The sequence below is a fragment of the Podarcis vaucheri genome, assembly GCF_965113315.1.
Source record: "Podarcis vaucheri genome assembly, chromosome: 4".
NCBI classification, from domain to species: Eukaryota; Metazoa; Chordata; class Lepidosauria; order Squamata; family Lacertidae; genus Podarcis; species Podarcis vaucheri.
In genome coordinates, this window is record NC_138762.1 from 77,051,363 (window position 1) to 77,063,995 (window position 12,633).

Sequence of the window (12,633 nt, forward strand, 5' to 3'; positions counted from 1 at the left end):
GCAGAAATTTGCACCTGTTGTACTTCAGCCATACCACATGGTTTCGTATTTGGAGGGAAAAGAAACATATGGGGAGAAGGTGGAAGAGGAGGAATAAATGAAGTCTAAATTGGAGGAAAGATTGAAGTATCTGTTGTTGTTGCTGCTTCTGTCTGCTTTACTGAGGAAAGGGCCCTTCGACTGCAAAAATCTAATATGATTTTCCAGTAATACCAAAGGATGAAGTTGTTAATCCTTGTGTATGCTTTCCGTGCAGCACTAGTTTATACAGTAGTTATTTGAGGACAGTACCACGTTAGGCTACAGGTTGTACGTGCAGAGTCTTGGTGCCATCTATTTACCACTTGAATGTACTGGTTCCAGGGACCCTGGAAAAACTAAATTCTCGGGATCCCTGGCATGTGAGTCCTTCTCTAGATACAACTCATGTGCACCAACGGGGAACTTATTTCATGCCGCAGCAGCCAGATAAGGAGCACTGTGTGGAGGGTGTTGGACCATGTTGTTCTTCAGATTACATCATTGGTAGTATGACAGGAACTGAAAGGGGCTTGGATAGAACCAAGCTTTTTTCTGACCTACTAGGAACATAGCTTGGTTAGCTGAGTCGAACTCCATATTGGGGTGGGGGAATGTTGTCTGTCAACAGTGGATATATGAAAAGTAGACTATAAAATAGTCAAAATGTGCAAGGTTGAATGACTTTGGCTTTTGAATATTAATTTACTCTGCTGATAAATTAAACATCAGAACAGCGCTCACTCTTTTCTTCTCATCATTAGTTTCTCAATGCCTGGAGATACAGCCATAATGGCAGTAGTCATAGTGCAGCATTTCCCTGGAGTTATTAATGCAGCAGTGCTACAGTTGCTGCATATGCATGCTGCACATCTCTGGATTAAGGCCAGAAGACAGAATTGTTTAGTTGCAGCCTTAGCCCACTCCATTAGTCAGTTGAAAGGCAGGATAAAAATAACTTTGCAAAATTTATTTATTTATAATCTTGGTACAAAATATTAGCATAAAATATATATGCCAAACTAAGCAACAACAGTCAATATAAAAATAGTCCTGTCAGCTTATTGGAACAATTATAACTTTGCATCATGAGTAATTGCGAGCCCACATGCTAAACCCTGTCCCCGGTGCCCACCACACCCCCAAGAGATGAGACATGACAAGAATGTATGGGTTTAAATTAGGCCACAACTTTATTTTCAGGTGTAGGAACCTTGGCTTAGGCCTTGGAAGGTATCCTGCTCATGCCCGACAGGGGCTGAGGATACACAGGGCAATCACGTGTTGTGGGAGGGGACTGTAAAGCGTAAACTTACACAGCATACCCTCCCACTTCACGTAGCCAGGAGTTTGACCTATATGCCGCCGCTGTAGGGCCAGTGACTCCCGCAATCAACCCTTTAACAGGCCCTGCAAACGCCACCACACGGGGGTGCATCAATATGCTGCCTCGACTCACAGATAAACTATAGACTATAGACCAAGGCCTAAAACCGGCAGCCGAGACCCTAACTAGGGTCTTGCCACCAAAATACCTACAGCTGAACATCGTATCCTACTGAGAAGGGCTAGACCCTGACACCCTCCAATCCCTGAGGCCCTGATGAGTCCTATCAGCTTATTGGAGCAATTATAACTTTGCATCATGAATAATTATATGCTTGCAATAAAGTAATGACACAAACACTTGTAGGGAACACAACAAGAAGTTGTGGCAACTTAAAAGGCTAACAAGTGTATTGCACCATAAGGTTCATGGATTACAGTCTAATTCATCAAATGCATGAAGTGTTATCCTGAGTAATGGGTGTGTGTATGTATCACAGGTCTTGCAGAGCTTGTCTGAGGCCTGGGGCAGGAGTCTTGTTAGAATAAACTCAAACAACAAAGAAGCTGGTCCCTGGCAGGCCTTCCTGGCCAGCTTAGCCCTCTGAGGCTTGGGATTAGTTTACCCAGCTTTTCCCATCCCCTCTGCGTTGGCCTGATGTATCATACATACAGGTTTGGGTGGGGTAGAGGAGGAGGATTGTAAGTGGTAAGGTCAGAAGGAAAGGAAATGCAAAGAAAGAGTACAGGACCAGGACCCTGTGATAATGATCTGAGGTCCTTCTTCATACGCCACCTCTGCAAGAGGTCTGAAGGGTAACAACACAAGAACAGGCGTTTTCTGCAGTGGTGGCTCCCTATTTTTGGAATGCTCTCCACAGGGAGGCATGCATGGCATCTTCGTTGCATATTTTTATGCACCAGGCAAAACCATTCTCCTTCTCCTGGCTAATTAAACAATCTATGGCCTTTTAAACTGTGGGGAGGGGGGTTATTGTTTGTTACTATGGTGTTTATATTGTGTTTTTATATTGTAAATTGCCCTGTGATCCTCAGATGAAGGGCAGTGTATAAATTTTAATAATAACAATAATTGACAGTGGCCATTCACAAAATGCACCTGTTTGTTCCTTGCAACCATAAAACTATAAATATTTTGTGGTTGTAGGCAATTAAGGAAACAATTTAAATGCTTTTTCTACTCTCTTTTAATACAGGCCAGTTGGGATGCCAAAAATGGAAAAGGTTTACTTGCACAATCCAAGTGCAGAAGAAACTATTATATTAGTATCAATATCTGCAACAACCTCACATTTTCATGCATCGTTTTTTCAAAACAGGGTAAGTTAGCTCTGTTTTTCAAAGTTGGTATTATTCTGCAAGCTGGTTTCACTTCAGCAAAAACTGATTTTACTTCAAAGTGCATCACAGTAACTAAAATAGCTTCTCTTTAAATTCAAGCTCAACAAAATTATGCCACGTACAATTCTCTGTGGAGGGGTTATATGAAAAGTAAATGTCAGGAGGTTTCTTCATCATTCTAGGGCAGTGGTGGAGAACCTCTGGCCCATAGCCTTGGTGTTCTCAAGAATATGGAAAATGGATAACTATAGCTCAGAAATGGTTTCTAACCAGAAGTAGCTGAATTTAGTCCATGGGGGAGAGGGGGGAATCCATACCAGGATAGTAGTTTTACTATTACCAACCAAAGTCCCCCAAGTAACGTGTGAGTTTTCAAGTTAATCAGAACTTCTTTTTTGGTATAACACAGCCTGGAGCAGAGTACCGCTGATGCATTAATTTTCAGTAGGAGTTGCTACTTCGAGCTTATGCACTCATAAGTAGTTGCCAGTAAATGGTTGCCACCCCTTTGGAAGTGATTCTGACATTTTTGTGCATGCTTCTATGAGCTGCTAAGATAACTAGTATTTTTTTATTGTGTTTCTTCACCATATTTTTGTAAAACCTACTAACCAAGTGCCTAAAATATATGAAAAAGGCTCCAAATAAGGCTGCATTTTACAAGGCACTTGCAAAAGCAAATAACCAACAACATGTATTTCAATTAAGAACGTGTCTCTCTGCCACTGTCAGGGTGTCAACCAGCTTTAAGTGAAAACTGAAATGATCATTGGTCCTTCTCTTTGTCCTGTTATTTCAGAAGCATGTTTAATTAGCAAGGGTGTGTGTTTCTTTACTGCCACTTGAAATAATCTTTTGAGCTTAAATCCAAGTGTTTAATATTTGAGGGGAGAGAATGGGGGAGGGATTATGGAAAGCTTGTAAATTCATACTCCCTTCTTAATCCTAATACAAGACTTAACTGATCACACATCTTCCCTAAAGCAATTAACATATTTAATGAAATCTATCAATGTAGGACTCTTCCATAATGGAGGTGACAGTGTGTGAGGTGTGGAGTGTGTGAATGGATAGATTTGTGTGGATAGGGTGTGTATGTGGTTTTGACCCTACCTGCCTTTGTTTTTAGCCATGTCCACCCTCGCTTGTGACCTCTGGAAAATTACCAATGCTATAATGTGGCTCTGAAACTGAAAAGGTTTCCTCAGATAGTAAAGTCTTCATTATGGGTATCTCCTAAACTTCTGGTCACTCTGTGCTCATTGATTCAAGCAATTATGGGTGTTGTAAGGCAGTCTATAAGAAAATAGAAGATTCCCGAAGTGTTATATAACTTTGCTCAGGGAGGAGTCACAACAGATAATTTTTCTGTGTTTTAAAGCCAGTTGAGAAGTATGAGTCAGAGCACCAATTTGTAGGAGCTACATTATGTACTCCAATCTGGCATTTAGAGTGGAACCTGAGACACTTGGAGCAATGTGCTTAGTAAGCTAAACAGTAAGCAGTTCAGGGTTCTTTCACATTAGTAATATTGCTATAATGTTCAAAAAAGATTTTTTTTCCTTCATGTACTTTACAGTTATTTGTTTCGATGCAGTATCAACCAAATTAAAAAGAGTGTATTGGAAGTAACTTTTGTAAGGTACTTAAAAGTTTTGGCTAAAACCCAATTTTTCATGCCAGTTTTATTTAAATTGATTTTTACAAAGAAAGGGCTATAGTACGTGGCTTGCTTGTCTCATGGGTGTTCACACACAGCTTCTACATATCAATTGTGTTTGAATGCCTGATCTCATATTTGAAACACTACACTTCTAAGATGAACAACATGTCATGTTATATCTGGTGTTTTATTTTTCAGAAAATCGTTCCAGGGGGGAACACATCATTTGATGTGGTTTTTCTTGCAAGAATGGTGGGGAACGTAGAAAATACTTTATTTATTAATACATCTAATCATGGGGTATTTACTTACCAGGTAAGAGAAAACATCATGTTACTGTTTCTTAAATGATTGAGAACAGAAGTGAAAGCACATTATTAAGATTGGTGCTCAGCATGTACAGTGGTACCTCGGTTTACGAACTTAATCCGTTCCAGAAGTCCGTTCTTAGACCAAAGCCATTCTTAAACCGAGGCGCACTTTCCCTAATGAGGCCTCCCGCCGCCGGTGCCCTTCGACTGCAATAAGTGTCACTGTGCTATGCATATTCCGTGCACTTGAGATTACAAAAAGTCTTACAATATTAATGCGCCTCCTACAGCTTAGAAATGAACAAGCTATTTGCAAGGTGCAAAGATTCCAAGTTGTCTATTAAAATGCAAAACAGGCTTCTGTTGATTTATGAGATACAGTAATAGTGATTGACTTGAAAGTTGATAATATGCTTGATCTAATACAGTTGATTGATTTAAACACACCACATCATTTTTAAAAAAAATTAAGAGAAGGACATTTAAATGGCAAAGTAGCTTTTGCAGGAACAAGATCACATGTTTTAGAAAACTGAAAGGAATGACAAAAAATGGGGGAATGTCATTTTTTGTATTCATGAACATAATCATGATTTATTACCTGTAGTGCTCTAAGTTACTGTGGTTTGGAGGTAGAAAAAAATCCAAAGGGTTGTATTTGACTCAGTCCTACTCAGTGATCTTAAGTTAAACAACCCAGTTGTTTTTTAAAGAAAATCTGCATTTCATATAAAAAGTTCAAAAACTGGTTGCAAAACAAGTATTTAGAGAAAAGCTGGTCTGTAGTTGTCACGTGTGGATCCTGAAAGGAAGAAAAAGATATATTTTCTTGTATCCTAAAACAATAGATACTGTATGAGACCACTTTAAAATACTGTAACTGTAAACTTCCAAGTTGGGAAAGAGATAGTGTTTCTTTGCTGTCATTGATTGTGTGAGTTTTAAAGGTGGAAAGCAGACAATTACTCACACTGGGATACTAAAAGGTTGTTTTCTTTTTCTTAAACAGGTATTTGGTGTAGGAGTACCAAACCCTTACAGACTTCGCCCTTTTATAGGAGCAAAAGTTCCAGTAAACAGCAGTTTTTCTCCTATTATAAATATACACAACCCCCATAGTGAGCCTTTGCAGGTATGTAGGAGCACTGTTCATATTTACAATTACCTGTTAAAATATAATGTTAATGTATTTCAGGTGCTCTTTGTATACTTTGATTCTGTTCATTTATCCTCAGTTCGGAATGTTATATGTAAAGTGAAGTTATGAAGTTAAAATAATTGTCTTAGTAGTAGTTTTGAGAAGCTTTGTTCATGGAACTAAAGGTTTGCATGTAAGGTTTGACTTGGCATATACAGAAACTTCACTTGCATAAAATCCTTTGATTATTTTTTTTATTTGGTGGAATGATAAATGACATATTCGAACACTTGAAGTAATTCATTGACTATGTTGTATGTGTGGTCTTTACCACAGAGAAAATAAAATATAAATAATTTCGCCTTAGCTGGCAACCATGAGAGGGTGTCTGGTTGGAACTTGAGCTCTAACTTTATCAATTATTATTTTTGGCTATCCTCACAGGTGGTAGAAATGTATTCAAGTGGAGGTGATCTCCACCTAGAGCTTCCAACTGGTCAGCAAGGGGGTACAAGAAAATTATGGGTGAGTGGCACAAATATTACTTGACTCACACTCAGGTATTAATAAGTTCTGGCAAAGACTAATATTTGTTGTGGCTTAAACTTTTGTTGTGGGCCAGAGCACCCTTCCTCAGATGCATGGTGTTCTCCTCTGCTGATCCTGAAATCTCATGCACCCATATACAGATAAGAGGGTGGATGTTGTTTTGAAATGAGGCCAGGAGGCCCAGCAATTCAAGATAAGGGAGTAAACCATAACTGTGCAGCATCAAATATCAACAGGGTCCAGTGACAAGTATAAAAGTTCAAAGCAGAATGGGAACAAACTTGTAATGAATTTTCAAAGTAACGTTAATATTGTATACACCAGCAAATGTGGACAATTGCTTTGCGGGGGGGGGGAAGGAGAGACTGACGCAAAAGGTGAAAGGCAGAAACAAATTTAAAATGAGAATTCCATTCATAAGAAGAGAAGAACAGATGCTCTACAGTAAAACCAATGCTATAAATTATAAGTTACTTATATGTATATGATGTTACATGTTTTGTTTTTGTTACAAAAGCAAATAAATTTTTAAAAAAATAAATATTGTATACAAATACCTAACAATTATGTCCTATAGTGAGTTAGCCACTTTCAGTTTCATTTCATCGCAAGTCTGATAGCACATAAGCTTTTTACCAAGTGATTTTAGACACGTGTGTGCTTTTTATCTAATATTCTAGCCACAGAATATTCCAAAAGTTGTAGTTTTGACTGAAGATATAACACAAACTACCTTTTATGTAGCATATAAATACTAGGGAACTTTTCTAGGATTTTCCAGGACAATCCTCCAGTTTATATTTTTGTATAAAATTGCTAGTGTGCCTGCATGCAATTTGAGATGGTTGCTGATGACTGCTTGCTTTGTATCCAACTAAGTCCTACTGAAGGGACGCAGGTGGCGCTGTGGGTTAAACCACAGAGCCTAGGACTTGCTGATCAGAAGGTCGGTGGTTCAAATCCCTGCGATGGGGTGAGCTCCCGTTGCTTGGTCCCTGCTCCTGCTAACCTAGCAGTTCGAAAGCACGTCAAAGTACAAGTAGATAAATAGGTATCGCTCCGGCGGGAAGGCAAACGGCATTTCCATGCACTGCTCTGGTTCACCAGAAGCGGCATAGTCATGCTGGCCACATGACCCGGAAGCTGTATGCCGGCTCCCTTGGCCAATAAAGTGAGATGAGTGCCGCAACCCCAGAGTCTGTCATGACTGGACCTAATGGTCAGGGGTCCCTTTACCTTTTAAATCCTATTGAAACCCATTGAAAATGGACCTAAGTTGGTCATTTTCATTTATTTCAGTGGGTCTAGTCTGAGTATAACTTAAATATTTATTTTTACACTTTCTGAGTAGCAGTGATTAGAATCTCCCACTTTTGAAGCGTATAGACAAATTAAGTCCTGTTCTCTTTGCTATAATGTAGGCTTTCCAGAAATTCTGAATGCACAGGAGGAAAGAAAATTATGGCTTGCTTGTTGTGGGAGTGGGGAATGAGTGGGCTTGGATGGTATAGACAGAAGTATCTACATGTTTTTGTGCTACTGATGCAAAATAGGCTTTTAAGTGTTTCTCTAAAAGATTGGTAGCATCACCAAATATGTTTCTTGTACTGGTTTCTTACAACAGAACTAGTCTTACGCACTTAGGAAAAGGCAGGTTTAACAAACTGTTACTTGTCAGCATGAATAATCTACACGTGATGATTCTGAACCTTTTATGCGATGGTTGTTTTTGAAACTGTTTGACACTTCCATCTCACCATTTAGTTAGTTAATTGCCTAAAAACACCAACTGTATACTCTATATTCCACTTGTATTATAGCTGGTATTGTGGACCTTTTTATTATACTGACTTTTATATTCTGCACAATTGTCTGTTTCAATAGGAAATTCCCCCCTATGAAACTAAAGGAGTTATGAGAGCCAGTTTCTCTTCAAGGGAAGCAGATAATTACACAGCCTTCATTCGAATAAAAACAAATGCCTCAGACAGCACAGAGTTTATTATTCTGCCAGTAGAAGTAGAAGTCACAACAGGTTTGTAGAAATGTAATGTTTCATCAACTTCATGTATTTTCCTACTGCAGTAGTGAAAGATACTCACTTTGTTTTGTCCTATCTTAAAGCCCCAGGAATTTATTCATCGACAGAAATGCTAGATTTTGGTACTTTAAGAACCCAAGGTGAGTCCTATATTTTAATACACCTCCATTTCAGATTGTGAGTAGACACACCTCATTTTGCAAGAGCTGCATAATATCAGTTTCATGTGTTTGTTCCTTAGCCTTTGCATGTAGGCCTTCATATGTATTGGGTTGCATCCAGACAGGTCCTGCTGCTAATGGAAAGGATCCACCCATTTACATAAATAAATAAAAATCAAAATCCAGGGTTCTTCTGGAGACGGGGTGCAGGAAGGTGATTTTTGGTATTATCTCTGCGGCTACTTTTCATAGTGTTTCATGGAGTCCCCAAACCCTCCAGAGCAGATCTTTGGGGGCTACAGGGGAAAGGAGGAATTGGTGAAAATAATTTCTTCTTCTAGCAGAATTCTGCATGAGGGAAACTTTCTGAATCCACCTCATTTGTATTTAAATGCCTAGGATATCTTGTTATATAAAGTAAAATGAAATAACTTAATAACACAATTATAAATAGTAGTTTTTATAACATCACTCTTAATTTATACACCTGCCAGATGACTGTACACAGGTGCATCTGTATTTAGACTAGTCTCCAAATCATAGTTTGAAACAGTCTTCCCCAACCTGTTGCCGTTCAGGTGTTTCGGTCATCAATTGCATAATCTCTGACCATTGACCATACTGGGAAAGGGCAGGTGGGACTTGTAGTCTAAAACATGTGGAAGGCACCAGGCTGGTTTGGAAGATCAGGATTTAGTAATGGTGACCATGATCCCCCCCTCCCTTCCCTTGCAACAAACCATAGTTTGCCCATTTGCTCCAGTGTGACAAATTATGGTTTGCCTAGACAATAGTTTGCCACCGTGCCTGGATCCTGACTGGAGAACAAATTAATTTGCATACTAACCACAGTTTGCTACAGTTGGATAAAATGGCAGACTATTGCTTACTGCAGATTAGAAGCAGAAGCACCAAACATCCGCTCCTTATGTCTGGGGGAGAAGGGAATGGAGAAGTGCAAGAATTAAGTAAAATTTCAGCATTGGATAACTTGAATAAATGTCACAAAGCTGACTTGACTTTAAAAAAATCCCTTTTATGCAAACGAGCCTTAGTGCTTTTTTATTGGCTTTCAACAGATCTGCCCAAAATCTTAAATCTACACTTGTTAAATTCAGGAACAAAGGATGTACCAATAACAGTAAGTATTACCTCTTTTATTTCACTATCTCAATATATTTTTCTAGACGTAAAAGATAGCATGAATCCACTAGATATCAAAGCTCAAGTTCTGTTAGTTTAGTCCCTTTTTCCAAATGGACTCAACGAAATGCCGCTTTCGATGCACTTAACAGCTTTCAGCAGTGTATCCTTCCCATGCTACATGTTGTGACTGTATAGTTAAACCGAACTAAAGCTCCCCCACTTTGCATTCCCTTCAACTTGCTACTAAAGACTAAGACTACAGGGGCATATTTAAAGGTTTGTTTAGTTGCTTGTTATTCAGGCTTTACTTTTCAGTGTCATCATAAATTAATACTTACAGCTTGTAATTGTACAACTATCTTAAATAATTGCTGTTATGGTGTCACATTACAATAAAAAGCAATGGGATTTCCAGCAAGTACATGGAAATGCATTTAATAATTCCCAGTTATTTCTGACTAAATCATTCAGGGCAAATGCCTTGAAAAGCATGCAGATAACCAGTATGACAATTACAAAATAAAAATGCAAACAAGAATTAAAGGTTCTTTTGTAGCTGGTATTTCACAACAAACTTCAGCATATAAAAGTGGTTAATATTGGCTTGCAATAGAGATTTCTCTTAACCACTGTAAAGGAGGCAGTTTTGAGACTCAAAGCTAAAGAGGCCTGTCCCAAACCCAGAATACGATTCAAACATCTGGTTAGTCACAAATATTCTCTTTCAGGCTAAGGTGCTTGAGCTGGTGTGTTCTGTCAGTGCTGAAATGCTTTTGTCACCAAGCAATGTCTCTGGTTGTTGTCTAAATCCCTTTTCTCAACCACTGTTCTAGTTTGTCCAGCATGGGAGATGAGAGAGTACTGTGCTTGTTTCCATGTCTTTGAAATGTATATTTATCTCTTGCAGCAATAGCTTTGTTTTACCTCTTCCTGTATAAAGGGGAGAAATGATGACTAGTGGATAATCTCTTAGACCAGAGGCTATGTCTTTTCTTTTTAGTTTGTATAAGACTAACTCCTCTGGAGTCTTTTTCCTCTCTAACTTGCTAGCAGCACCAGTGGGTTTAACAAGCTGTTGTCATTATAAAGATAGCCCATAGCGTTTCCTGGGCTCAAACTCAGAGGCACAGAAGCATATCTCACAAAATGTGGGGCATCATTAGTTTCATATTTGGTAATAATCTATGTCAGGGGATGATTAGCTGCTTGTGCTTAAAATAGTGCCCCTTCAGAGTTTGTGCGGCCCCACAAACCTCTGTGTGTGACAGAGCTCCTCAGACATGTCTGCTCTAGTCACTAGTAGAGTCTGACAGTGGCTGCCTGCGGAAGCGCTTCCAGCAAAGAAGTTCCTTAACGGAAACGCGTCTCCTGGACTCACGACGTGGCAGCTTCCGGCGAAGCAAGGGTCTCCCTGCAGTTGCTTCTGACACCTCCCCGCTATTTTCGCTGGAAGTATCTCTCACCCCTTTCTCTCCCCTGCTGTTTCCTGCCTGGGCTGCTGCGTCTCTCTCAGCATTACTGAGATCCTCCTCCAGAGACCCCTCGCTCCCCCTCCTTGTCCCTGCTTTAGCTGCTGGCTCTCTCCCAGTCTTTGGGAGCCCTACCACCTCCCTTTCCTCTGATGTCAGTTCCCTGACATCCACCTCCCCTCCAGGGCCCCCTTCTCCCCCGCCCCTACTCTCTCCTCTGTGTGGTGAGGAGCTGAAACCCCGAAAAGAATCCTCTTCATCTTCAGACGTCTCGAACATTTCCCTCCATCGGTCTTCGTTCCGACTCGCTGAATCCTCCTCCACCTCGGAATCAGAGAACCCCTCCCACTCTTCTTCTTCGTCGGTGGTGGCGAAGTATTCCCTCCGGAACCTCGCCACTGGCTGGGGTTTTCGAGGGAATCTCTGATGAAAAGTTTCAATCAAAACCTCGTCATCTACATCCTCTGCCCTGACCCAGGTGTTTTCCGACTCCGGCTCCCCTTCCCACATTACCAAATACTCTACTTGCTCTCCCTTCCACCTGGAATCGAGAATCTCCGCTACATGGTAGCTGTGTTCTTTTTCCTCCATAGCTGGTCCCCTATTGACCCTCCCCTCTCTGTCCCCTATATACGGTGACAGCAACGACCTGTGGAACACTGGGTGCAACTTCATGTGGTTCGGTAACCGGAGTCTGAAAGCCACTGGGTTGACCTGTTGCGTGACTTCAAATGGGCCCAGTCTTTTGGGTCTTAACTTCTTACAACCTCCTTTAAATGGTAACCCTTGGGTGGACAGCCACACCTGGTCCCCCACCCTAATGCTTTCCCCTTCCCTTCTGGTTTTGTCTGCCTGCCTCTTATATTCCTCCTTCGCCCTGTTTAAATTAAGTTGGAGCTGGCGATGGATCGCTTCCATTTCTTCAACGAACTGTTCTGCGGCTGGAACGCTCCAGTTCTCCCCCTCCCCCCCTGGGAAGGCTCGGGGATGACACCCGTGATTAGCCAAAAAAGGGCTCATCCCCGTGGACACGTTCTCTGCATTGTTGTAGGCAAATTCTGCCAACGCCAGCTTCTCCACCCAATCATTCTCTCTGTCATTCACATAACACCTCAAATATTGCTGGAGGACACCATTAGCTCTTTCCGCCTGCCCGTTGGTTTCTGGATGACGGGCAGTAGAGAAATTCACCTCTACATGCAATAAGCTCATGAGCTTCCTCCAGAACCTGGAAGTAAATTGTTTCCCTCGGTCAGAAACCACCCTCAAGGGGGCGCCATGCAGCCTAAACACATTTTCCACAAACAATTTAGCGGTTTCTTCCGCTGTGACCGCATGTGAGCAGGCTATAAAGTGGGCCATCTTGGTTAACAGGTCTACCACAACCATGATGGCTGTTTTCCCTTTGGACCTGGGCAGATCAGTCATGAAATCTATTGCCACTGCCTC

At 40.8% G+C, this 12,633-nt stretch overlaps 1 protein-coding gene across 1 annotated transcript in view; it reads left to right on the plus strand.

The window, feature by feature from the left end:
- The window catches only part of TMEM131 (transmembrane protein 131), a 166,473-nt gene that overhangs the window by 120,081 nt on the left and 33,759 nt on the right, over window positions 1-12,633 (plus strand). Inside the window, exons 6-12 of the mRNA XM_082220003.1 lie at window positions 2,562-2,685; window positions 4,568-4,684; window positions 5,690-5,812; window positions 6,263-6,343; window positions 8,252-8,402; window positions 8,492-8,548; window positions 9,649-9,710. Of these exons, the coding sequence (XP_082076129.1) occupies window positions 2,562-2,685; window positions 4,568-4,684; window positions 5,690-5,812; window positions 6,263-6,343; window positions 8,252-8,402; window positions 8,492-8,548; window positions 9,649-9,710 (715 nt within the window). The remainder of the gene's footprint in view (window positions 1-2,561; window positions 2,686-4,567; window positions 4,685-5,689; window positions 5,813-6,262; window positions 6,344-8,251; window positions 8,403-8,491; window positions 8,549-9,648; window positions 9,711-12,633) is intronic.